Consider the following 27,820-nt stretch of genomic DNA (forward strand, 5'->3'; position numbering starts at 1 on the left):
GTAGCAAAAAGGAGGTAGTCCAAGATGGTGGCAAAGGAAGACTCTGCCTCCTCCAATGGACACAATAAATCTACACCTACATATAGGGCCATTCCTCCAGAAAAAATGAGGGTGGACTGAATAGCTTCTACACAGCAAACAATAGAGGGACCACACAGAGAACAGTGGCAGACAAGGTAACAACATAAACCACATCCTAGATACAAAAACCTGCAGTAGGGAGGGATATACCTGAGGGTCCCAAGCAGACTCACCTGCCCTAGGGCACAAAAACAAAACAGCAATTTAAAGGGCAACTAGACTGACTACAAGTGCGGGAAATCCACTTACTAACTCTAGAGCCTCTCCCAAATGAAGGAACTGCGGGAACTCCTTCCAGGGTCAAAGATGCCGGCAAGCACCACTGTTTATGTTCCCCACACCCATATTTGACAGTACTGATGAGAAGAGTCCAAGTATTCAAGTTGGCCTCCTAGGACTGCCCCAGCAAGTCTGGGGCCCCAAACCCAGAACAATTTCAGCTGTCCAACCAAGGCAATCCACTGCCCTGTGCCAGCCCCAGCTTTAGCCATCACAACAAGGTAGCCCCAGAAGCTCCAGGATACCACAGGCCTGCAGCCAACAGCTCAAGCTCTCCCACCAGCGTGGCCCTGGCACAGAGTACACTGGAATCTCTCATGCCCAGACTTGCTCAAGTCATCCACCAAGGAGTCCAGGCCAACTCTAGCCCCAGCCATCCTGCCAAAGTGCCCTGCTGTAACAAGTCCCAGGGAACCCCTGGCCCATGTCCACTCTAGCTCCAGATCCCCAGCCAAATCCTCCTGGTACACACAATCAACAAAGGGGAAATTCCTATACAAGGCCACTCCCTCAAGACCAATAGGTAATTTACCAAATTTATAGACACCAAATTTACAGACACAAACACAGAAAGACAAACAACATAAGGAGAAAGAAGATGTCCAAAACAAGAGAACAATATAAAACCTCAGGAAAAAACCCTAAGAGATTAAACAGTTTACTTGATAAACAGAACAAAGGAATAGTCACAGAGATGTTCACTGAACTTGGGAGATGAATGAAGGAATACAGAAAGAAACCTTAACAAAGAGGTAGGAAATATAAGAAAGTACCAAAATGAGGGGTGCCACACTCAGTTAAGCATCCAATCCTTGAGCTGGGCTCAGGTTGTGATCTCAGGGTCAAGAGACTGAGCCCTGAGTCAGGCTCCATGCTGGACATAAAGCCTGCTTGAGATTCTTTCTCTCCCTCTGCCCCTCCTACCCCGGCTCACATGGGCTCACATTCAAAAAGAAAAAAGTCACAGAACTGAAAATTTCAGTAACTGAACTAAAAATATACAGAGTTCATCAAGAGATTAGAGGATAAAGAAGAATGGATCACCTTAATGGAAGACAGAATATTGGAAATCATCCAGTCAGAATAGCAAAAGAGAAAAGAATTTTTAAAAAAGGAGAATAGTTTAAGGGACCTCAGAAATCATATCAAGTATACTAACATTCACATTACAGGGGTCTCAGAAAGAAAAAAAGAGAAAATCTATGTGAAGAAATAATGGTTACAAATGTTCTTAACCTAGTGAAGGAAAGACATCCATGTATAGGAAGCAAAGAGAGTTCCAAACAAGATGAAATCAAAAAGAGCCACACAAAGATATATTGTAATTAAAATGACAAGAGTTAAAGAGAAAATCTCAAAGGTAACAAAAGAAAAAACAGTAACATATAAGGGAAACCCCCTAAAATATCAGCTGATTTTACAACAGAAACTTTTTGTGGGCAAGAAGGGAGTGACAGTATACATTTAAAGACCCGAAAGACAAAACTCATAACCAAGAACACTCTAAGAGGCAAAACCACCCACAACTGAAGGAGAGTTTTCCAGTTAAGCAAAAACTAATGAAGTTCATCACCACTAAAAAGGTCTTATAAGAAATGTTAAAGGGTCTTCTTTAAGTAGGAAAAAAAGACCATAACTCCAAATAAAATATGAAGGAAAAAAAAAATCTCACTGATAGAAATACATATCTATTTAAAGGCAGTAAATCAGCCATTTAAATAGTATAAAAGTTAAAAAACAAAAACAGTAAATTTTACTATAACTACAATGACTAGTTAAGGGATACACAAAAAGATGTAAAGTGAAACAACAAAACAAAAAACATGGATCAGATGTGAGATAAAGATTTAGTGCTAGAAATACATCTGACTTTAAGGAACTGTTAGCTTAAAATAGACCGCCATATATATAGGTCAATATACAGAAACCTCATAGTAACCACAAACTATTATGTCTACAGAAGAAACACACACACAAAAAATAAATAGTAAAAAGGAGCCCAAATGTAACACTAAAGAACTATCAAACCACAAGGAAGAGACCAAGAAAAGAAATGAACAGAGAAAAGCTACAAAAACAAACAGGAAACAATTAAAATGGCATTAAGTGCATACCTACAAATAATTACTTTAAATGTAAATGAACTGAATATTCCAGTCAAAAGACACAGACTGGATGAATAGATAAACAGAAAACTAAGATCCATCTATATGCTGCCTATAAAGACTCACTTCAGAACTAAAGACATAGTGACTGAAAGTGAAGGTATGGAAAAAAATATCTCATGCAAATGGAAACAAAAAGAAAGCTTATGTAGCAATACTCATCAGACAAAATAGACTTTAAATAAAGATTGTAAGAAAAGACAAAGGGTATTACATAATAAAGGTGTCAATCCAAGACAAAGCCGTAACATTCAAAAATATTTATGCCCCAACACAGAAGCACCAAAGTTATATATAAAGCAAATATTAACAGACACAAAACTGAATGTAACACAATAATTATAGGTGACTTTAATAATCCATTTACATTATCCAGTCAGAATATTAATAAGGAAATGCTAGCCTTAAACAACACATTAGACCAGTTGGACTTAATAAATACATACGCACTATTTTGTCCAAAAAAACTAGAGAATACACTTTTTTTGAGTGCACATGGAACAGTGTTAGACCACAAATCTCAGAAAATTCCAGAAGACTGAAATCATAACAGTATCTTTTCTAACCCCAATGGTATAAAATTAGAAATTAACTACAAGACGATCCCTGGGGAAAAAAAAACAAACAAAACACAGGAAGACTAAACAATGCTACTAAACAATCAATGGGTCAACAAAGAAATCAAAGAGAACATCTAAAAATATGTTGAGACAAATGAAAATAAAAACAATAGAAACAGCTTTCCAAACCTATGGAACACTGCAAAATTCTAACAGGCAAGTTCAGAGTAATACAAGCAAGCCTACCTCAAGAAATAATAAATTCCCAAAGAAACAATCTAAATTTATACTAAGAGGAATTAGGCGGGGGGGGGGGGGGGGGGGGGGGGACCAAAGTTAACAGAAAAACAAATACCAGAGCAGAAATAAACAAAACAGAGATTAAAAAACAAAAGACAAGATCAATGAAACTAAAAGCTAACTATTGAAAAGATAAGCAAAATCAATAAACCTCTAGTCAAAAATCATCAAGAAAAAAAGAGAAGAGGACCCAAATAAATATAGAAGAAATGAAACAGGAGAAATTACAGGTGACATTACAGAAATATTAAGGATCACAAGAGATAACTATAAACAATTACATGCAACAAATTGGAAAACCCAGATATGGATAAATTCCATTTATGGATAAATTCCACTTTTCTAAGAATTTATCCGTTTCCTCTGGGTTCTAAGACTTGATTACAAAGAAACAGAAAATGTTAACAGACCAATTGCAAATAATAAAATTCAATCAGTAATTTAAAAGTCCAGGGCCAGATAGCTTCATAGGTGAATTCTACCAAACATTTAAAGAAGAATTAGTAAATATCCTCAAATTATTTTAAATCACTAAAGAGAAAGAAATGCTTCCAAATTCATTTTATGAGGCCAGCATTACCCTGATATCAAAATCGGTCAGACGTCACAGGAAAAAAAAAAAAAAATTATAGGCAATATCCCTGGTGAACACAGATGCAAAAATCTTTAACAAAATATTAGCAAATTGAACTGAACAATACATCAAAAGAACCATACATCATAATCATTTAGGATTTATTTCAGAATGATTCAACATTTTCAAATGGACCAACATAATACACCATTTTAACAAAATGAAGGATAAAAATCCTACGGTCATCTCAATATACACAGAAAGACCATTTAAAAAATCCAACATCCATTTATAAAACCTCTCAACAAAGTGGGTACAGAAGGAATGTACATCAACATAATAAAGTCCACACATGACAAACCCAAAGTTAACATCACACTCAATGGTAAAAAGCTAAAAGCTCTTCCTCTAGGATCAGGAGGAACAAGATAAGGATGCCCACTCTCACCACTTTTCTTCAACACAGTATTGGAAATCTTGGCCACAGCAGTTAGGCAAGAAAAAAAAATAAAAGGCATCCAAATTGGAAAGGAAGAAGTAAAACTGTTCCCTACTAGAGGACAACATACATATACATGTGATATATACATACACAGTGGATTTACTCAGCCAGAAAAAGAATGAAATCCATAGATGGACCCAGAGGATAATATGCTAAGTGGGAGAAGTCAAACAGATAAAGACAATACCATATGATTTCATTTATTGTGACATCTAAAAAACAAAACAAATGAACAAACAAAACAGAAACAGATTCACAGACATAGGAAACAGAGTGTTGGTTACCATAAAGAGGAAGTGGCTAGAGAGCGGGTGAAATAAGATGGAAGGGAGGAAGAGATACAAACTTCCAATTATAATAAGTCCATCATGGGGCTGTAATGTACAGCATAGAAAACAAGTCAATAATATTATAATAACTTTGGTGATGTGATAATTAGAGTTCTCGTAGGGACCATTTTGTCATATATAAAATATCTAACCACTATGATCTATAACACTTAAAACCAATAAGATATTGTATGTCAATTATACTTCAGTCAATCAACCAATCAATCTTCAGTGAGGTCCACTGTTCTATGGGGAAAAAAGAGATCAAGTTGCAGAAAAGCAAAAGATCATAAATGAATAACTCAGCATCACTTTAAATCTGGTAAGAAAGCAGACTGCTTCTTAACCCTCCCAAAAATGCATTAACAAGAGTAATCCTGTAAGATTAAGAGTAACTAAAAATACGATTTTCCAAAAAATTAAAGTATAATTTCTTCCAGGACAAGTGTTAATTTGTCTAACTACAATGAGAGACTTTTTCTTTTAATTATAATAAAGTAACAAAGTCTAAGGTTACTTTTCAATACAGTCAGTGGGGAAAGAACACCAGAAGTAAAACACAGAACTAAAATATTATTTTATTTTACTACAGTTCAAATCAATTTTACCTCAATATATAAACTGGAAACCCCCTCATAAACTTATTTAGCAACAATATAAAACACCTGTTTTTAAAGAAATACTGGCAAAAGATTCATTAAACTATTATTAACATTGTTAAAAAAAAAAAAAAAGGCTTACTGGAAAGTCTTTATCCAGTTCGTTTATCTGAATAGCAAAATTATCTGGAAATACTCCTTCTTTACCATTAAGTTCACCCTTCCACCAGCCAGCTTCTCCAGTCTCCTGTAATGAAAAATGAGGAATAATTAAAATAACTGGGGCTATCTTTAAATAAGAAAAAAGTTTATAACAAAACATGAAAATATTCAATTCCATTATTTTTACAAGGGAAGAAAAGGGCTAAACAGATCATAAAGTCCTCCCTAAAAGCAAATATTACCCACATATTACTTCCAGCAGTAGTTATAAAATTAGGTTTCATTTTTTTCTTAAAATAAGTCAAATAATTTTAAAATTCAGTTTATAAGGAGAAAGGAAAAAGAAAAGTGGGAGAAGAGGGTGGAGAGAGAATATGATTTTCTAAACGTGTCTTACTTAATTTACTTAATACTTTATATACCAAAAACAAAGACATTATTCATTTGCTTTAGAAATTAACAAGATATTCTAAATTCTTTCCAAATACCTACCCCCATGAGAAACTGAGTGGTTATCGATCCAAAACTGTATGGATATTAAAAATTACATTCACTAAACTATCTGATAACAAAGTCAATTTAAAACAATGGGATATTTTTCAGAAATTATTCTATATGGTTATAACAAAACCAAAATATTTATAGTTTTCTTCTATTACAAATAGTTATGGAATTTTGCCCAGACACAAAAACTCCTGGGTTTTCTTTTTCTTTTGCTATAATTTATTCCAAGTTATACTTTGGAATATTCATACTTTGAAATAGTTGCATCACTTTCCATTGTATGGTTTTATAAACATTTTCATATTGATGCAATTTCAATTGTTTCCTTATTTTTCTTTTTTTTTTTTTTTACATTATAAACAACAAACATTAGAGGGGGGAAAAATTTTAATGAGGTGAACTAGGAAGTGAGAACAGAAACCTGGAGGAGTTGAGGTTAGAGAAGAAACCTACATGATGGTAAAAAAATCCCCAATAAATCAATTATTAGGCAATACTATGTGCCATATCAGGACACAGAAATAAGACAAAGTTCCAGCTCCTCTAGAGGAGGAGGAATGTAAGGAGAAGGAATGTAAGAATGAATAAATTAATGCATTGAAAAATTGAGAACTATCTTACCTTACTTATTAAGTAGATTATCTCTCCCTCTTTAAAAGAGAGCTCATCTTCATTAGTACCTTCATAAGCAAATAATGTTCTACAATATTCCTTTGCTAAAATAAAGAATGTGAACAATGTAGTTTGAATAAATTGATTCTTTCAACAATACTTATTAATCCTCTACTTTGTATAAAAACATGTACACTAGAAGCTATTAAAGATAGATGAATAATTTTGGCCAATACTATACACTGGATTAAGTAACAATTTCATTAATCCATGCACTCAAATAGTTACTAAGTGCCTACTGTGTTTCTAGGCACAGTTCTAACTGCAGGGGGATACATGGGTGAACAAAGCACATACAGTAAAACCTCTGACCCTGTAGTACTTCCATCTCATAGAATTTAATACTCTAATCAAGTAGTACAGTGTTAACAAACATCTTCAAAAACTTTAATAATGTATATGAGTATGCTTCATTCCCAATATGCAAATATTACTAAAACACTTACCTTTAGTTTTACTTTCTATGTCTGTTTTTGTTATGTCCACATTCTGTGCTTTGGATCCTACTGACTGTATAACTAAGGGCTGCAACAAAAAAGGATGGTATCAACTATTTTAGGTGAGAATTAAGATAATATTCTTAAACAAAATTTCCATTTGCATTAGCCAGCTTTCCCTAATGATACCTATAGCCAAGTTAGTAATGTGAATGAAAACTCTGCAATGAAAAGATAAAGATGATAAAAGCCACCTAAATGATGGCGCAGAACGTCACATTTTTTTAAATTCCCTGTCTTAAGGTTAATACACATTCTTGGCTACCCAGAATACAGTGCTGTAATTTACTTTTAAACCTCTTAAATCAATAAAAATAATAGCACTTGGGATGCCTGGGTGGTTCAGTGGGTTAAGCATCTGCCTTTAGCTCAGGTCATGATCCTGGGATCGACAGACCCCTGTGTTGGGCTCCCTGCTTAGCAGGGAACCTGCTTCTCCCTCAGCCTGCTCTGCCTGCTTGTGTGCTCTCTCTCACTCTCTCTCTGACAAATAAATGAATAAAATCTTTAAAAAAAAAATAGTATCTGAAAATGTACTGAATACCAATCCCTGAGAAAAATACTTTGCATACATTATAAGTTAATCCTCAAAACAATCTGCATAAAGTACACACTATTATGTGCTCCTTTTATAGATTAGGAAGCAGTTAAGTAACCTGCCCACAATAACAGTAATTTAGTAGTGAAGCCCAGATTTGAACATAGAAAGTCTGACTCCAGAAAGTGGCTCTTAAACAACAGCACTAAACTTCCTTATGATGACATAGGGAAGAAAAGAAAGTCTTTATACTTCATTGCTGTTATATGAATGAAATTACCTAGCTAACGTTACAACGTCTATAACTACGGTTTAGTAGAAAATTTTACCTTGTATTGACTAAAAAGTTAAGTCCTTCATACTAATGCTTTCCTTGACTTCTCTCCCCAGAAATAACATTACATTTGAACTTAGCTATCATTAGTTAAAAGTCTAAATACACCAACTACCTATCACTGCATGTTCTGTTTATCTTTTAAGATATTCACTTTAGGGCACCTGGGTGGCTCAGTGGGTTAAAACCTCTGCCTTCAGTTCAGGTCATGATCTCAGGGTCCTGGGATGGAGGCCCGCATCTCGGGCTCTCTGCTCAGCGGGAAGCCTGCTTTCCCCCCTCCCCACCTCTCTCTGCCTGCCTCTCTGCCTACTTGTGATCTCTCTGTCAAATAAATTAAAAAAAAAAAAAAAGATATTCACTTTTAACTTCTCCCAATTCTAGCCATCATTTCTTCTAATCTGATGTCACCTACAAACATAGCAAATGTGCTCTCCACTTTATCAATTTCTGGGTCAGTGATCAAAGCAAGGCTCAAAAGGCCATCATACAGGGTGACCCTGAGACTACTCTCACTAATAATAACTCTTGAGTAGTGAACATTTTTTTTTAAAGATTTTATTTATTTATTTGACAGACGGAGATCACAGTAGGCAGAGAGGCAGGCAGAGAGAGAGGAAGGGAAGCAGGCTCCCTGCTGAGCAGAGAGTCCGATGCGGGGCTCAATCCCAGGACCCTGGGATCATGACCTGAGCAGAAGGCAGAGGCTTTAACCCACTGAGCCACCCAGGCACCCTGAGTAGTGAACATTTTAAGTGGCATTTGAAAGAGTACTAGTATAATCATTAATTAAATAAAATTATTTGATATAAATCATAAGCTTTAGAGTTAGAAAGGAGCCCCCGATTATCTAATGTTCCTCATAACACAAACATTGCTTCTCCAACATTCCTGGCTGTTACATGGCTATACAGCACCATTCCAAAAACCACAAGAATTCTAATCTTTACCTTTAAAACCAAGAATCAATCAGGCCCCATAATCTTACTGCCAGACAGTCTCAGAGCTAGGAGGATAGGAAAAAATACAAGTTCTCTTTCCTGAATCCAAATCATTATTACATGAAAAACTATGTAGCAAGCTGAGAAAGAAAAAATATGTTGAAACTAACCATTTTAAAAGAAAACTTGAGAATATATTTCATCAACCAAAACAGTTTTATAAGTGAAATATAGCTGAATTAGGCAAGCAAATACTGAAATACTTTAAACTCTTTAAGTTATATACAGGCATACAACTGAGAACTAAAATGAAACAACACCCTAAAAGTCAATGGAAAAACCTCCTATCTGAAATAAGTAGTCTATATCTCTAAAGTGTGAACCTCAGAAACAACAGCCTTGCAATTAGTCTTCCAGATATTGTAGCTTTTTCCCCCCAAAATAAAGACTTATGGGTTTATTTTAAAATCTGTTATTAATTTGGAAGGAAAAAATAAATAAGGATCTCACCAAGTGGCAAAAAATAAAGTAAAATAAATAAAATCTGTTATAAGGTGTTATAATTTATGGTACCTTCATTTTGATTTACTTCACAATGCCAGTGAAATGCTAATGAAAGATGAAGTTCTCCAACATTTAGAGAGGGAGATTAGCTGAGTTCACCATTGCTGACAATCCAAAGGAAAGTTAAGTAGAGCCTAATTAACTTGGTATCTCATTGTGAACCCATTTTAAAATGACCCATGTCAGGCTTATTTCAAATTTCAAATTACAAGACAACAATATGTAATTTTAGCTTTTAAAAGGCGAAACAAGGGGCGCCTGGGTGGCTCAGTGGGTTAAAGCCTCTGCCTTCGGCTCAGGTCATGGTCTCAGGGTCCTGGGATCGAGCCCCGAATGGGGCTCTCTGCTCAACAGGGAGCCTGCTTCCTCCTCTCTCTCTGCCTGCCTCTCTGCCTGCTTGTGATCTCTGTCTGTCAAATAAATAAATAAAATCTTTAAAAAAAAAAAAATTTATCAGTAAACATTCTCATTTTATAAAAACCTAAACATCACTATAAAGTTGCAGTTTCCAGTCTTCTCATTCATAACCAATTATAAGTGATTTCAAAAAAGGAAATGTAACAGAGTGGCAAACTAACTTTTACATTTTAAAAAATACTTAATGAGCGAATGAGTGCAGTTAACCTAAGTGAAGTTCATTATTACTACCTTTTCTGTTTTCTTCTCTTCTAGTTCACTACCAGATGTTCTTGTCCTAAGTTTCACAGAGCCTTCTTTAAAAATATCTCCAAATCCAATTCCTCGAATTTTCTTTGGCTGTGTAACTGACCCAGGAGCAGTTTCATTCCCATTCCCAGGAGACGGTAAAGGTGAGGTAGTCACAGTCAAAACAGTTTCTGAAAGAATAATTTGTTTTTGAAGAATGTAGAATCACAAAGATCTTGGCATTCCCCTTTCATACTATTTACATTCTATACCTCCTAATTAAAAACAGTAAAATAAAAATAAAAACTTAAATGATGGAGCACTAAAATATCCAAAAATGTAAGATTCACTTAACCTGATTTTTCTGGATATTGTTTAAAATGATAACAATTTTAGGAATATTTAGTTAGTAAAATGCTAATTAAGAAATTCAAGAAGTCGTATAATACAAGGTCCTTAACAAAAGCATGTCAAAATTCACAGCTCTTGGTCAAACATGCAGAATATAAGAACAATATATTACAGACAAAAACTAATTATTTTCTAAGTCATAGAAGATTAAATTTAATCAAAGTATGGGAGTTTCCAAATATAGTAACTAGTAATATTAGCAAATTTTCATTTTAAAAAGTCCATTTTTATTCTTAAAAGTTTAAGATCGCTTCAACTCATAGATGAGTAAGTCTAAATTTGAACCAATAAAAATTTAAATTATAATTAAAAAAATTTTAAGCAAGTTTAACATTATAAAATAAGTAAGAAAGTTGTTTCTACAATCTTGCTCAGCAGCAAAGGATCTTATTTATAGGTTTTAAGGAGTTTATGAACGATCCATGGAAAACTGTACGGTTATTTTTTCAGCTTATTTTTCTGGGTATAAGAAGCATATCTCTTATCAGATTCTCAAAAGGCCTTATAATCTAAAAAGTTCTAGAGTATATCATCCAAGAAAATTTCAGAAACATTTCAGAATGGGGTTGAGGGGTGGGAAAAACACATGATCATCAGTTCACTGAACTAAAGGAGGCTGTTGAAGTTTAACAGTAAGAATAACAACAAGGTAATTAATAAAAATGGTATTTACATTTATTCAGGGCTTAATCTATGCCAGGCACTTGCTAAGCACTGTACATGAATTATACTAATTTACATAATCATTCATAGGCTTAACATTAAGAACTATCATTCCTCATTTTGAAAATAACTGGGTAAAGAGATATTAAGAAAAAAAACTTTTCCAAAGTCATGTATGTAGTAAGTAACAAAGCCAATAGTTGAACTGAATCCTAGATGATCCCAGAATCAAACATTTTAATAAGATTACTAATGATAATAATCGTTAATTAATAATAATGGTTCAAATTTTAAAAAAGCTTCCATTCACACATCTGAAACATTTAAGAATTAAAGGAAACAACTTTTATTAACTTAAATGTAATGCTAACAAGTACAGTGATCTATTCTAACCACTTTCATTATTAGCCTAAGCCACATATTTTTTGTAATATATTTTATATCAGTTTATTAGAATGTTTACATACAATAAAATGAACCAATTTTAAATGGACATTCCAATAATTTTTGACAAATGTATGCACCAGGAAACCACATCAAGATCTAGAAAACTTCTGTCACCCCAAACGGACACTCATACAACCCCCCTCATCAATCCTTCCTAAATTCAAGCTTCAAGAAACCCTGATTTTCCTTCTGTCGCTACAGGTATCTTTTTAGAGTTTCAAGTAAATTTAATCATACAGCACATACATCTCATGTCTGCTTCTTTTGCTAGGCAGAATGTATAAAATATATCCATGCTGTTCCATGCACTCCTACTTCATTCCTTTTTATTGCTGACTGGTATTCCACTGTATAGATATATCATTATTTATCTAGCATTAAGAATGTAAGCTGCAGGTTTTTCATAGATGAGCTTTGTCCAATTTATAGTTTCCTACTTTTGCTATTACGGAGCTTTTTTACTGAAATTGAGTGTCGAATACATAAAATACATAAAACACCTACTGAGATGGCCATCTTTTAAATGGTTTAATATAGTATATTAACTTTTGAATATATGGGATAATACCATTAATTATAATACATAACCTTTACATATTCTACTTTTGAATGAATGGGATAAATCCCATTAATCATAATGTATAACCTTTGCATATTTTGCTGGGCTTGATGTCCTAATGCTTTGTTTTGATTTTTGTGCTCATGCTCATGAGATATGGTTTATAATTCATTTTTTCATGATTTAATCAGATTTCTATATCAAAGTCATACAAACCTAAGAAATCTGAAAAACTTTGTGTAAAATTAAATCCTTAAGAGAATTCAGCAGTATTTTATGTAAAGATTTTTGATAATGAATTCAAATTTCTTCATATGGCTACTCAAGACTATCAGTTCTATTTCGGTAAGTTGTACTGTTCAAGGAATGTGTGCATCTAAGTTATAAAATTTGTAAGTATATTTTTTCATTATCCCTGATAACGTCTGATCTGTAATAATATTCATTGTCACTGTGCAAAGCATAAGCAATCTAGAATGCTTACATTAAGAATACATTAATATATGAAGGAAAAAAATAGGGATAAAAAGAAAAATTTCATAATGATGGAGTCAATTCATAAAAATTACATAACAGTTATATGTATAACCTAATACCAGAACTATAAAATACATTTCATGTCTGATTATCAGTAATATTTTTTTCTTTGAGCAACCATTAGAACTTTAACAATTTTATACTTTTTTAAAAAGTCAACTGTTGAACTTGTTGATTTTCTTGAAACTTGGTTTGTTCTTTCATAGTTTTTTGCTCTCATTTCCTGATTTCTAATTATTTCAGGTTTAATTTCTTCTTTTACTCATTTCAAATTAAAACTTCTGATTATTGACTTTTCTTCTTTTCTAGTATTAGCACTGAAAGCAATTAAATTTCTCTATAGGTGCTGTTTTACTTGCATTCCACAAATTTTTATTGTTCTTTCTTTTGTTTCATTGAAAATCCAGTTTAAATTCCCTCATAATATCTTCTTTGATCCACAGGTTATTTATAAATATTGCTTAATTTCCAAGCAACTGAGAACTTCCCAAGTATCCATGACTGAAATATTTCCACTGGGGTCACAAAAACTACTGTCAAGGACTTCAAATCTTTTAAACTTCTGAGACTTGTTTGATGCCCAAACATTAAGATTCTATTGGTAACTATTCCATGTACTTTTCAAAAGTATGTGTATTTTACTGTCGCTGGTTTAACTATTTCAAAACATCAACCAGATCCACTTATTTAATCATTTGACTTTTCTGTATCTTCACTAATTTTTTTGTCTACTGGTTCTATCAATTAATGAGAGAAACATTCAAATCTACGCATGGATTTGTCTGTTTCTTTCAGTTCTGGCAGTTTCTGTCTCATGTATTTTGTAGTTCTGGTATTAGGTTATACATATTTATAACTGTTATATAATTTTTATTAATTGATTCCATCATTATGAAATGTTTCTTTTTATCCCTATTTTTTCCTTCATATATTAATTGCAAAGTCCTAGGAGAGTAGATCTTGAAAGTTCTCATCTTAAAAAAATTTTTGTAACTCTGTATGATGATAGATATTAATTAGACTTACTGTGGTGATCATTTCACAGTATGTATACACATAAGGAATCATTATTTGTACAGCTGAAACTAATAAAATGTTATATGTCAATTATATCTCATTTAAAAAAAAAAAGAGAGACAGCAGAGCCCACCATCTTTATATGCACATTCTGTTGATGCAAATGGCAAGGTTTTTCTTCTATTCCATGGCTGAAAAATATTCCATTGTGCATATATAAAACACATTTTTATCCATTATGTAAACAATGCTGCCACGAACCAAGGGTGCAGATATCTTTTCAAGTTAGTGTATTCCTCTTCTTTAGGTAAATGACCCAAAGTGGAATGTCTGGATCACAAAGTAGTTCTAATTTTTGAGGAACCTCCATACTGTCTTCATTAGTAGCTGCACCAATTTACATTCCTATCAACAGTACAGGAGGGTTCCCTTTTCTCCACATCCTCACAAACACTTCTTGTCTTTTTGAAACAGCCATTCCCCCAACAGTTGTGAGGTGATAGCTTGCTTTCATTTTGGTTTGCATTTCTCTGAATATTAGCAATGCCGAGCAACTTTTAATGTCTGTATTGGTCACCTGCATGTCATCTTTGAAAAAATACCCATTCAGATCCTCTGCCCACTTTTTAATCATGTTTTTTGAGTTGGATGAGTTCTTTATGTATTATGGATATTAACCCCTTATAAGATAGCTGATTTGCAAGTATTTTTCTCCCATTCCGTGGGTTGCTTTTTCATAACGTTGATCGGTTCCTTTCTGTGGAGAAGGTTTTTAGTTTGATATAGTCCCATTTGTTTACTTTTGCTTTTGTTGCCTTTGCTTCTGGAGTCAGGTCCAAAAAGTCATCTCCAAGACCGATGTCAAGGAGCTTACCACCTGGGTTTTCTTCTAGGAGTTTTATGATTTTAGGTATTTGTTTAAGACTTTAATGCATTTTGAGTTGATTTTTGTGTTTGATGTCTCTCTTTTTTAAAGTATTTTTTTAGCATTTCATTTTATTATTATTAGCAATTCATCTGTTTTATTTTCTTAGAGGTTGCTCTAGGCTTATAATATGCATCTTTAACTTGCCAAAATCTACATTCAAATAAGATTATACCTCTTCAAATAGAACAGCCTTATAATAGGTACATCTCACTTCATCTCTTCTGTGTTTACAGCTACTGTTGTCATTCATTTTACTTATACAGGAGCTATGTTTCCCATAATACATTATTTTAAAGTCAATTATCTTTTAAAGAAATTTAAAAATGGAAAAGAGTGCTTTATACTTATCCACATATTTACCTGTATTTCTGTCCCTCTTCATTCTACTTATATAAATTTAAGTTTCCACCTAGTATTCCACCTTGTTTTCCTAGAGAACTTTAATTCTTTAGAGTGCAGCAGGTCTGCTAGCAATGAATTCTCTATTATTGTTTGTCTGAAAACTTTTTTTTAACCTCATCTTTATTTTAGAGAATAGAATTCTGGATTGACTTCTCTTCTTCCAGCATTTCAAAGATATCATTCCATTATCTTCTACCATACTTAGTTTCTGATGATTACCTGCATTTTTTTTCCTTCATTCTTCTCTACCTGAAATACCTTTTCCCTCTAACTCCTAAGATTTTCCACTTTACTGTACCTTTTTCCTCTAACTCCTAAGATGTTCCACTATATTGTTTATTTTCAGCACTTAATTATGATGTGCTGTTGCAAGCCCTGTGTGGTGTGTCAGAGGGGGTGAGGTACAGGTGGGGGGGCTGTGCTTCTTGAATTTGTGGATTTATAGTTTACATCAAATCTGGTTATATTTTAATATTCTTTCTTCAGATATTTTTCCTGACCACCTTTTCTCTACTCTTTTTTTGTAACTCAAGCTATACATGTTAGACTATTTAAAATTATCCCAAGATTTCCACAGTCTATTCTGTTAGTGCTTCATTTTGGATGAAGTCTACTGCTACTTAATTTAAATTTCAATTATCTTTTCTTCATTCTCTAGTCTACTGTTGAAATTCCAAAAGAAGCAATTCACTTCAGATATTGTGTTTTTCATCCCTAGCAGTTAGTTCCACTTGATTCTTTTTTTTATATCTTCTGTTTCATTCCTCATTACATTCATATTTTCCATTACATCCTTGAGCATACTTAGCATTTTTATTAGAGTTATGTTTAACAAACTTGTTGCTAATTGCATCGTTTCTGGTTCACTTTCTATCAATTAATTTTTCTTCCAAATTCTGGGTCACATTTTGCTACTTCTTGATATACAGCTAGTAATTCAGTTTTATTTAATGTTGAGCGCTAGATCTTATAATCCTCTAAAACCCAGCGATTCTTGGGGCGCATGGGTAACCCAGTCAGTTAAACATCCGACTCTTGATTTTAGCTCAGGTCATGATCTCAGGATCATGGGATTGAGCCTGCATCAGGCTCCGTGCTGAGCATGGAGCCTGCTTCAGATTCTCTCTCTCCTTTTCCCTCTCCCTTTGGCCCTAACCCCCAAGAAAATTTTTTAAAATTTTTAAATTAAAAAAAAACAAAACAGTGATTCTCAACCTGGGTTGCTTTTACCCCCTCCCCCGCAAAGAATATGTGGGAACATCTGAAGACAATTTTGGTTATTACAACTGAAGAGCACAACTGGTATCTAGCAGGTTTAGATCAGAGATGTTTATAAATATTCTACATGTACTGGACAAACCCCCAAAGCAAAGAGTTATCCTGCCCCAAAATCACTAAGGACAAGGGTGAGAAACCCCAAATTAAAGAGTACTGATTTGGGGGGCACCTGGGTGGCTCAGTCAGTTAAGCATCTGCCTTCGGTTCAGGTCATGATCCTGGAGTCCCAGGATTGAGCCCCACATCAGGCTCCCTGCTCAGTGGAGAGTCTGCTTCTGCCCCACCCCCCCTTCCCCCCTTCTATTTTTCTCTCAAGTAAATAAATAAAATCTTTAAAAAAAAAAGAGTGCTGATCTTTTTCTGGCAAACAGGTAAATACCTGCATATTAGTGTGAAGCTTTCTCAGGGTAGAAAACGGTTTCCATTCAAACACCAATCTACCCTCACTTCACCCTTTCACTGAACTGCCCATGTATTCAATGAAGTCTCTCAAAACCAGATGGAGAGAATTCAAACAATTCTTGATCTTGTGTAAGCACTGGGAATACTCATGTTAATCCCAGTGATCTATTTTTCTTCACCAACTGTTCGTGTCTTAGCTCATGGGGTTTCGCTCTATGTATTCACAGACTGATACTACCCAAACACTTAAAGAAACCCCCTAACCACACTGTTGAAGCGCTTCCTCTTGCCCCCTACCCCTCTCTCTCTCTTTCTCTCTCTCTACACCCCCCCCCACAGTAACCAGTGCCACAACTCTAACTACCTAGGCTTCCTTGAACTCAAATCTTTAACTCCTCAACAAAACTAATAACATTCTGCTGAGTTTCACCCTTTCTGTACTGCAGTCTAAAATTTACCTCCTGGTAGAAATCTAGGACAATGATAGGATTTTCCCTGTTTCCCTTTTCTTAAGAATCTCATTCTTGTGCTGCCTGTTGTCTGAGAACATTTGTTTTCTGTAATTTGCTGCATTTCCCAGTTTGTATCGTAGGAAGGTGGAATTCCACTGTCTTACTTCCTCACTGCGGAAATGCATTCTAAATATTATAATATACGTCTTCAATAACCAGCTTCTCAGATAAAACAAATTTCAAACACAGAACAGTATATGAGGTATCTACCTGAAAGACGTTTTTGGAAATAATCCATGATATTAATAAGCCTCACATTAATAAAGACAATTTCATCAAATTATTTTTAAGGTACAACTTTCAGTTTTTAGAATTATGGCCATAAAATGAAAATTTCCTTTTAGATTTAGTGACTGTAAACTTTACTAGAGACACTAAGACATATCATTAAAATAAATGCCTAAATATTAAAAACACCTAAACACTAATGGATAGGCTGATTACTTTCAGCTCATTGCAAACTGTCGAAACTACTATGACTGTTTTTTTAAAGATTTTGATTTATTTATTTCAAAGAGAAAGAGAGAGCACATGAGAGAGCACAAGCAGGGGGAGTAGCAGAGGGAAAGGGAAAGGGCAAGAGGAGCAGGAAGCCTGACGCAGGGCTCCATCCCAGGACCTCAGGATCATGACCTAAGCTGAAGGCAGATGCTCAACTGACTGAGCCACCCAGGCGCCCCTACAATTACTACTGAATCAATGGCTCGAAGGCCAGAGTGTGGTAATAAAGCACACGAACTCGAGTCAAATCTTCTTGATTCACATCACCTCCTCCACTGTATGTGCCTAGTTTACTTACCTATAAAACAGGATTCTTTATCAGATTACTATGAGGATTAAACTGATTCCTATAAAGTGCTTAACAGTTCAGTGCCTATTATTTTTGAAGAGTTTAAAGATGTATTGCTGAGCACCATTCAAGTAAGAGAGAGCATGATCACACAGAAGAACCAAAAAAAGGGATATGTCTTAACCACTACAAGGAAGAATGGGCGAAGAACGGGGAGGAGAGAAAGGAAGAGAGATATATGGGGAAAGCGGCCAAACAGGTTTTATAATCAGACAAAACAGAAATCTATATGGTACTCCCAATATTTTTTTTTTTAGATTTTTTTATTTATTTATTTGACAGACGGAGATCACAGAGAAGCAGGCAGAGAGAGAGGAGAACGCAGGCTCCCTGCTGAGCAGAGAGCCGGATGCGGGGCTCGATCCCAGGACCCTGGGATCACGACCTGAGCTGAAGGCAGAGACTTTAACCCACTGAGCCACCCAGGCGCCCCTGGTACTCCCAATATTTTTATGCCTATATACTTTATCTGTCAGATTGTCCTTGAATTTCTAAGTTTGTAGGAAAATTGTATCTACATTTTAGGTGTGCCACTGTCAGTCAAAAAACATAACAAGCAAGTCTTCCTATTAGGCCTAAAATTCTTTCTCCGTTTTTCATTAAATCTCTACAGCAAAAGCCACTTAACGTCTTATACCTCCATACAAAATGACTTAAGAGAACGAAGAGTCCCAAAGTACAACTGTTAGGGAAAACAAAAACAAAAACAAAAAACCAATAATCTTTATGTGAGCTACACTGAGTGCTAAAGTAATACAAAGTATTAATTTAATATTAATTTATTAATTATATATAAATATAAAATATTGATTTAATATAGCAATACAAAGTAGAAATTTGATGAAAATACAAAGCATTTAATGGAAGCAATCAAAGTTCATTATTAAACTAAATGGGGAACTAATGTAGGATATGTTAAAGTAGGGGTGCTGAGTAGGGGCTCAGTGGTTAGTTAAGCCTCTGCCTTCAGCTTAGGTCATGATTCCAGAGTTCTGGGATGGAGCCCTGAGTTGGGCTCCCTGCTCAGCAGGAAGCCTGCTTCTCCCTCTCCCACCCCCCTGCTTGTGTTCCCTCTCTCGCAGTCTCTCTCTGTCAAATAAACAAAATCTTAAAAAAAACAAGAGAGATATGTTAAAGTAAAACATGTAAACCAAAGAGAAGGACTTAAAATCTAAAGTTGCTGGCGCAAATTCCCCCTTTTTACACCAAAGAATATCTTCCACCTTCATTCAGAGATTTTAAAAATAATCCTACAGGGGTGCCTGGGTGTCTCAGTGGGTTAAGCCGCTGCCTTCGGCTCAGGTCATGATCTCAGAGTCCTGGAATCGAGCCCCGCATCGGGCTCTCTGCTCAACAGGGAGCCTGCTTCCTCCTCTCTCTCTGCCTGCCTCTCTGCCTGCTTGTGATCTCTCTGTCAAATAAATAAATAAAATCTTTAAAAAAAAATAAAAAATAAAAAATAAAAAAAAATAAAAATAATCCTACATTTCCTAAGAAAAAGTTACATGTGTTTTAAGTAGTTAAAATCTGTATTCCTTAGTTCCTAAGCAGAATCTTCAGAAATAGCACCTGGCTATAATCTAATTTATAAAGACTCATAATGTATTACCAGTAAAAGCATCAAAGCCCCACAAAAATTTTCCTTACAAAGCTGTTTACTTCAGGTTGTTCGAGGTAAATGCTAATGTGGGAATACAGACACCAAAGTAAGGATGCACCACCTTATATTCTGCAGACAAAGCTGTAGACCACCAAATTTCAATCCACCACCTTCGGCACAACCAGTGTACAACATCATTCCCAAGATCCTGTGCCTTACTAGCAATAAGCAGTATCTTCCTTTTTAGAACTTGAATAATTTCAAAGTAAAACACTGCTGACTTCTCCTAAGAGAATGTGAGAGAGAATTTACCCATAAGAAACCAAAACTTCTGAAAAACATCCATCAGGGTTTCTTAAACATTTTATGCCATGCATCCCTCTAGTAGCCCAGTAAAACCCAGAGGGTTTTAAACATTTAACTAGTGGGACCCTTTTAACCTCCTCAAAATTCTGCCCCCTCATTCTTAGCATCTTTCCTCTTTTATAGAAAAAAAATCAGAAGTCAAACACTTCTCTCTCAGCTTCCTGGCACTAACTCTGATGTATCGCTTATCAATTGAGACTAATCATGATACCTACAATATGAATCGCATTCCCTCTACCTTCTGGGTAAATCCTGGTCTGGTGATAAATCCCATTCTTCCAAGTTTGCATCTTCAACGTCTCCATCTCTACCTGTTCTTTGCCATTGGCATTTAAAAATGATCAAGACTTTTCCTTCTTAAGAACAAAACCATTCTTGAATATATGTTGTTCTTCAACTGCTGCACTGCTTTATACTTTTCTCCACTGCCTTCCCCCACAATCAACTCAGCTTCTGTCCCAATCACCTTTCTTTACTGCTCTTATCCAGGTCATTAATGATCTCTCCATTCCTAAATCCAGGATTACATTTTCTCTCTTATATTACTTACCTTAACTTCACAAGGAGCATCAGACATTACTGCCTGTGTCCTCTCTGAAAAACTCTCTTCCTTTGACTACCACACACTCATAGGTTTTCTCCTGGCTCTCTCTGTGCCCTCTTGGTATTCTTTTTAGTAATTCTAAGTCCATACCATAAATGGTGCTACATAGGATTTTGTCCGGAGTGCTTCTCTTCACTCTAGACAATCTCCATGGGTGATCGCTTCTAACTCCAAAGTTTCTACAAAGGCTGTAAACAGGAATGTTCCTGACATCTTTAGAAAACTATAAGGAGACCAACATGAACAAAGGGGAGAGTTAAGTAGCAGACAAAGTCGGACAGGTGGGGGAAGTCATTGGGGGTGCCAGGTCAGAGGGTTTTGTCATCCATTTAAAAAGACTTTGACTTTTACTTCAAGTAAAATATGTACCTACTAGAGTGTGAGCACATTAACATTCAGGAGGGAGGTAATGGCAAATTAACAGCCCACTGCATTTGTACAGCAAAAGGTAACTTACACCAGGGTAGGAGCAACAGAGACAGTTAAAAAAAATAGTTCTTTTTTAGGATTTTATTTATTTATTTGAGAGAGTGAGAGAGAGAGAGAGCACGAGTGGGGTGAGGGGCAGAGGAAGAAGCAGACTCACTGCTCAGGGGACCCTAGGACCATGACCTCAGCAGAAGGCAGATGATTAACTGACTGAGCCATCCAAGCACCCTGAAAATAGTTCTAAACATTTATTTAGTAGCTAAGAAAAACCATTAATGAATCAAGTATAGAATGTGAGATTAAAAAGAAGAGTTAAAGATGAATCCAGTTTTTCGGTTTCAGTAAAAGAAGAATGGAGTTGCCATTAACTCAGACAAGGAAGACTGTACAGAGCAAAATCAAGATGAACAGAAAAGGACAGATGATCAATTTTGACTATCTTAAGTTTGAGATGCCTAGTTAACATCTAAACAGAGATTTTATAGGCTTACAGTGGGGAAAAGACTTATACAAGGGAGGAAAATACCAGAAGCTATAGTCACTGGCTTTATAGAATATGGGGAGAAACGGAAAGCAGGTCCTACTTAGCAAATAAAGTGAAACGTAAAAGATGATAAAGGACACTCTAAATAAGAGGGGTTACATATATTTGACAAAACAAAAAAGGAGTCATTTCATTATAAAAATGGAAACATAACACTTCTTTACAGAAGCAAAGTTTTCCTGAAAATTGAGTATTAGGAGATATTTATCTAAATAAGTAAAAAAAAAACTAAAAAGACTGTAAGAATGCCAATTATAGACAGAGTATATTACACTTCATTAGGGCAAGGAATAGTGGACATCAATTCTGTAAATAATAATGCATAATAATGCATAAGATGCATTAAGAACTCTTAAATCAAAGCTTAAAGATCTATATTCTTTTATCACAAGAATTCTAAAGTTCTCATAAAGTGTTCACTTCCCGGCATTCAAATCAATATGCAAAAAATTTCTGCCTAAAAGTTAGACTTTTAAAAAAAGGGGGGAATTATAGTGTATTTCAACCACTGACTTCCTACTCCATAATCACAAAGCTCCACATTTAGAATGCAGTGTTATTTTAAAGAGGTTAAGCAAGCAAAGAAGTACATTTTTAACAGACTTACTTCTGCAAAGTTACTAAAATTCAAATAAGGTTTAATAGTGCAAGAAAGTACCAAAGTATTTCTAACTATAAAAATTTAAAAACTTATAAATATAATATAAAATGTAGAAAAATAAAATATAATAAAATTTAAGTTGTACTTCTTTTACTAGTAGCCCCATATAGCCCTAAAATTTGGGAGCACCTGGGTGGTTCAGTTGGTTAAGTGTCTGCTTCAGCTCAGGTCATAACCTTCGGTTCCTGGGATAAGAGTCCTGCATCCCACTCCCTGCTCAGGAGGGAGACTGCCAGGAAGCCTGCTTCTCCCTCTGCCTGCCACTCCCCCTGCTTGTGTTCTCCCTCTCTCTGTCAAATAAATAAAATCCTAAAAAAAATTTTGTACATATTTTAAGAGCTGAGTTTACATGGCATCATAAACATCATTTCATTGTAAGCTTCAATTCATAACAATTTGGGGGGGGCCCCACAGGGAGAGGGAATCTTAAGAAGACTTCATGCCCAGCACAGAGCCCCACACAGGGCACAATCTCACATCCCTGAGATCATGACCTGAGCCAAAATCAAGTTAGACGCTTAACAAAGTAAGCCACCCAACTTCCCCAAATGTTAATATTAGAAGAATATTAGATAAGATCCAATACCTATATTGGATATTAATATCATAAATATTAGAAGATCCAATACCTATGAAACATTATAAACAACAACATGCATCAGAAGTAATTCAGGAGACAGTCTGCTAAATAATAACTGTATCACTAAATTTAAGCCAGATGTTTTCAATATTTATTTGTTCTCAATGCTTTCTACACATCTTTAGATAAGAGTTCTGACTTCAGAATATCAAGTATTCTCAAATAAGTATAACATAAAACAGTATGTTTTTATGACTCATATATCTTCCTATCTAAATGATTTTCTATATTTCAATGTATCAGCATCTGCATTGAAAGAATGATTTTAATGTCCTAACCCCACCCCACTATAACTCCCAGTATTAAAAACTGGTCTGCTTATTAACACTTTATCATGTCACTATTCAAAATGATTAACTCCACATTTTTTAAAGAGAAAAATTAAAGGAAAGAATGGGTAAAGAAGTCAAAATAAAACAGCTGGTAAGAAAGAACTAATATCAACTATGCTTCAAAATTTGCCAGGTATTATGCCAAGTTCTTTCTCTCTATATATAATCTGAAAAATGAGGGCCTGCTTTATGAGGTACTGATTTAAAAAAGGACACTAGGGATGCCTGGGTGGCTCAGTCGTTAAGCATCTGCCTTGGGCTCAGGTCATGATCCCAGGGTGCTGGGATGGAGCCCCGAGTCAGGCTTCCTGCTTAGTGGGGAAGCCTGCTTCTCCTTCTCCCACTTCCCCTGCTTGTATTCCTTCTCTCGCTGTCTCTCTGTCAAATACATAAATTTTTAAAAAATAAAATAAAATAAAATAATTTTAAAAAGGACACTAGACAGAAGCTGACTAAAGACAAGCTTTTAAAGGATTCAATTACTTGTTTCTTTAATTCACATAGTTTAAGGTAGAGCCTTAGAGAAATTTAGAACCTTAAAAAGTTCACTGCAAAGTTAAGGAGAAAAAATACATACAGCAGAAGAGCATTAGAAATGGGAGGCAAATTAAAAACAGAAATTTGCATCTTCCAGAAGGCCATCATCATTTATACTAAATATCCATGAAGTTAGTGTTCTTTTCATTAGTTTTTAGCACATGTACAGAGCTAAGAAGACACTGAAGCTCCTCTGAAAGGCCAATGAGCTTTAAATACAGGATTCTTACAAGAGGACCCACAGTAGTGTATGTGGTAGATTGCATTAATATTCACACTTAGTGCCCCACCTTGTAGGAAAGTTACATATCCCTACTCTGTTTCACTCAGGCATAGCCTGACAGTCCAATACAATATTAGTGGAAGCAATATGTGCAGACTTGGAGCAGAAGCTTTAAAAGCCATGTTCCTTTTTCCCTGACTCTGCGTCTAAGCCATGTGTCAAAAAGGAGACTCTAGGGGCTCCTGGGTGGCTCTGGCGATAAGTATCTGCCTTCGGCTCGGGTCATGATCCCAGGACCCTGGGATCAAGCCCCAAATCCATTTCCCTACTCAGCGGGAAGCCTGCTTCTCCCTCTCCCACTCCCCTTGTGTTCCCTCTCTCGCTGTGTCTCTGTCAAATAAATAAATTAATAAATAAATAAATTAATAAAATCTTCCAAAAAAAAAAGGAGGCTCTATCAGTCTAAGTCCCCAAATGACTCCGTCTTTGTTTTAAGCCACCATGATTTTCAGGTTGTTTTCACTGGAGCCTATCCTGAACAACATAATATGTTACATTTTATTTAAGAAAGAAGGAAATATTCAAATAAATAGATGTTTTTGTGGGTACCTTGCTGGGAAGACAGCAAGAAAGTACAAATGCTTGGTCATTTGCATGGATGGAGACAAGTTTTATAATGTATATCTTTTTACATACTGACAACTTTTGAACCAATATATTATCTAGTCATATATATGAACTATGTACCACATGAACTATTTGTAAAATTTTACTCATTATTATGTGCACTTTTCAGAGTATACAGCTTTCATCTGCTTCTCAAAGATGTATATGAACCAAGAAACATGAAAAAAAGCAATATTCTAGCCCTCCCTATAATCAAGATGGCACATCAGATTAGGAATACAACAGTTACCCACAAATGTTAATTGATCAAGCCCCTAATCTGAAAAGCACAGTGCTCCACGCAAGTAGGTTAACCAACCATAGCAGAGATTGATTCATTTACTCTCCCTAGGAATAACCCATACCATTCCCTTATGCTCCAGAAAACAGATGACATAATCAACTGTATGAGGGCTATATATAAATTATGATCATATATAAATTATGAAATTTTTTTTACACTATCCCTCCCCAAAGTGTTGGTCCAAAAAAAGAGGCACATAAATGACATGAAAGAAAATGTAATATCTGAAATAAAAATTAAACAGATCATAAGCTATTCATTTTTTGGATCATACCTATAGTAAGCAGTAAGCAAACAAAGTCTCTATAACAGCTGACAGTCTATTGGAGAGGAAAAACAGAAACATATAAATAGCCACATGTGCCATGATAAAAGTCTGCACAGACTGGTCCAATGAACTTCAGCAAGGGTGTTATGGCCGACCACTCAATGGGGAAAGGACTCTCTGTAACAGCATTACCATAGGTCTTAAGATAAATATTAACCTTGCTTCAAATTTATGCATTCCTTGCTTGCTGATTTAAATCCCTTGATCTGCAGCAGAACTAACTTAACTTTCTTTGAAATCTGGAGATAATTGACCTTGAGGACTAAAGGACCAGACTTTCCCAGAAGAGGCTGCCTGACTGCATTTGAAAACAGCTGCCACTGATACAAGTCTATTCTGGGACATATCAACATCCGGTTACACTGCCTGGGAGGAGCCCATTTAAAACTCTCCAGCTTCATCTGGAAAGTGAAGATGGTCCTTGAGACATGAGTCCACTATCTTCCCAGGTTGCCAGCTTCCAGAATAAAGCAACCTTTCCTTTCCCACCATCACTTGTCCTTTGAGTATTGATTTTTCTAGCAGCAAGCAACCAAACCTGAGCTTGGAACCAGTTCTCTATCTGATAACATCCTTAACAAATGCTGCTAGGAAAATTGTATATCCACACACAAAACAATGCATTGGACCCTTGCACTAAATCATACACAAAAATTTACTCAAAATGAATCAACAACCTAGACAAAAACCCAAAAATTATACAATTCTTAGAAGAAAACACAGGGAGAGTTTCATTAGAATTGGATTTGGCAATGATTTCTTAAATATGATACTAAAAGCACAAGCAACAAAAGAAAAAATAGACAAAAGAGGCTACCTATATGAAAAATTTAAACGGGACTGGAAGAGATTATGCTGAGTGAAATAAGTCAAACAGAGAGAGTCAATTATCATATGGTTTCACTTATTTGTGGAGCATAACAAATAGCATGGAGGACAAGGGGAGATGGAGAGGAGAAGGGAGTTGAGGGAAATTGGAAGGGGAGGTGAACCATGAGAGACTATGGACTCTGAAAAACGATCTGAGAATTTTGAAGGGGTGGGGGGTGGGAGGTTGGGGGCACCAGGTGGTGGGTATTGTAGAGGGCACGGATTGCATGGAGCACTGGGTGTGGTGCAAAAATAATGAATACTGTTATGCTGAAAAAAAAATAAAATAAAATAAAATCCAACAAAAAAAAAAAAAAAATGGGCACCTGGGTGGCTCAGTAAATTCAGTGTCAGACTCCTGGTTTCAGCTCAGGTCATGATCTCAGGGTTGTAAGACGGAACCCACATCAGGCTCTGCACTTAGTGAAGAGACTGCTTGAAATTCTCTCTCCCTCCCCCACTGCTCACTCACACATGCTCTGTCTCTCTTTAAAATAATTAAATAGACCTTTAAAAAAAATAAATAAATTCCACAGCAATTCCTAAAAATAAAATAATTTAAATTTAGCTTTGGGATAAAATGTTCTCAATCATACTTTTTTTTTAAAGCAATTTTTTTTTTAAGATTTATTTCTTTGACAAAAAGAGAGAAAGAGATCACAAGTAGACAGGCAGAGAGATTGGGAGGAAGCAGGTTCCCTGCTGAGCAGAGAGCCCAATGCGGCACTCCATCCCAGGACCTTGAGATCATGACCTGAGGTGAAGGCAGAGGCTTAACCCACTGAGCCAGCCAGGCAACCCTGTTCTCAATCATACTTTTAAATGGTGAACAATTTCAAGATGAATTTGTGGGTGAGCCTACAAATGAGGGCAACCACAATGTATTAAATGACATTCTGGCTGCACAAAAAATGTAATTTATTATCTGAATATGAACAAAAATAAAAGCAATTTTTTTTTTTTAATTTCTAAAATCTCTGAAGTAGTTGGGACATTTGCAAAGTCAAATCAAAACATTATATTAGTATATCTTAAGTGGAAAGAAATCAGATAATGTAAGTAGTATAATTCATAATCAGCATACTAAACATTTACTTAGGGTTGGAACAGACATCAGAGAAGGAAACATATTAAATTATTTGCCTAGATATTTAGTTCATTTTAAGTCCCTGTCATAAGCTGCTTTTTAAAAGCAGAAAAACGGAAGCTCATAGTTCAACAAGAACAGTTTGAAAAAATACCAAGTAAAAACTAGATAATACATAATTTTATTTAAATCTATTCAAATTTTTTAAATAATCTACCTGAATCCTCCTGGGCTTCATGAGTTTCACCATCATCTGTTACCTCTAATTCTTTCACAAAATTTGAGGGAAACAGTCCCAACTTGTTGTTCAGGGTTCCACTCCACCAGCCTTCTTCTACCTGAAAGAGTTCACAACTCAAAAATAATAAAAAGTTCTC

At 35.2% G+C, this 27,820-nt stretch overlaps 1 protein-coding gene across 3 annotated transcripts in view; it reads right to left on the bottom strand.

Moving 5' to 3' along the window:
- CD2AP (CD2 associated protein) overlaps positions 1 to 27,820 on the bottom strand; it is a 136,017-nt gene that overhangs the window by 46,790 nt on the left and 61,407 nt on the right. For all 3 annotated transcript variants that reach the window (XM_047732857.1, XM_047732854.1, XM_047732856.1), the window contains exons 5-9: positions 27,661 to 27,781; positions 10,250 to 10,437; positions 7,174 to 7,252; positions 6,677 to 6,771; positions 5,532 to 5,636 (exon numbers count right to left, since the gene is read on the bottom strand). In XM_047732857.1, coding sequence (XP_047588813.1) covers positions 5,532 to 5,636; positions 6,677 to 6,771; positions 7,174 to 7,252; positions 10,250 to 10,437; positions 27,661 to 27,781 — 588 coding nt within the window. The remainder of the gene's footprint in view (positions 1 to 5,531; positions 5,637 to 6,676; positions 6,772 to 7,173; positions 7,253 to 10,249; positions 10,438 to 27,660; positions 27,782 to 27,820) is intronic.

The sequence above is a fragment of the Lutra lutra genome, chromosome 6, assembly GCF_902655055.1.
Source record: "Lutra lutra chromosome 6, mLutLut1.2, whole genome shotgun sequence".
NCBI lineage: Eukaryota > Metazoa > Chordata > Mammalia > Carnivora > Mustelidae > Lutra > Lutra lutra.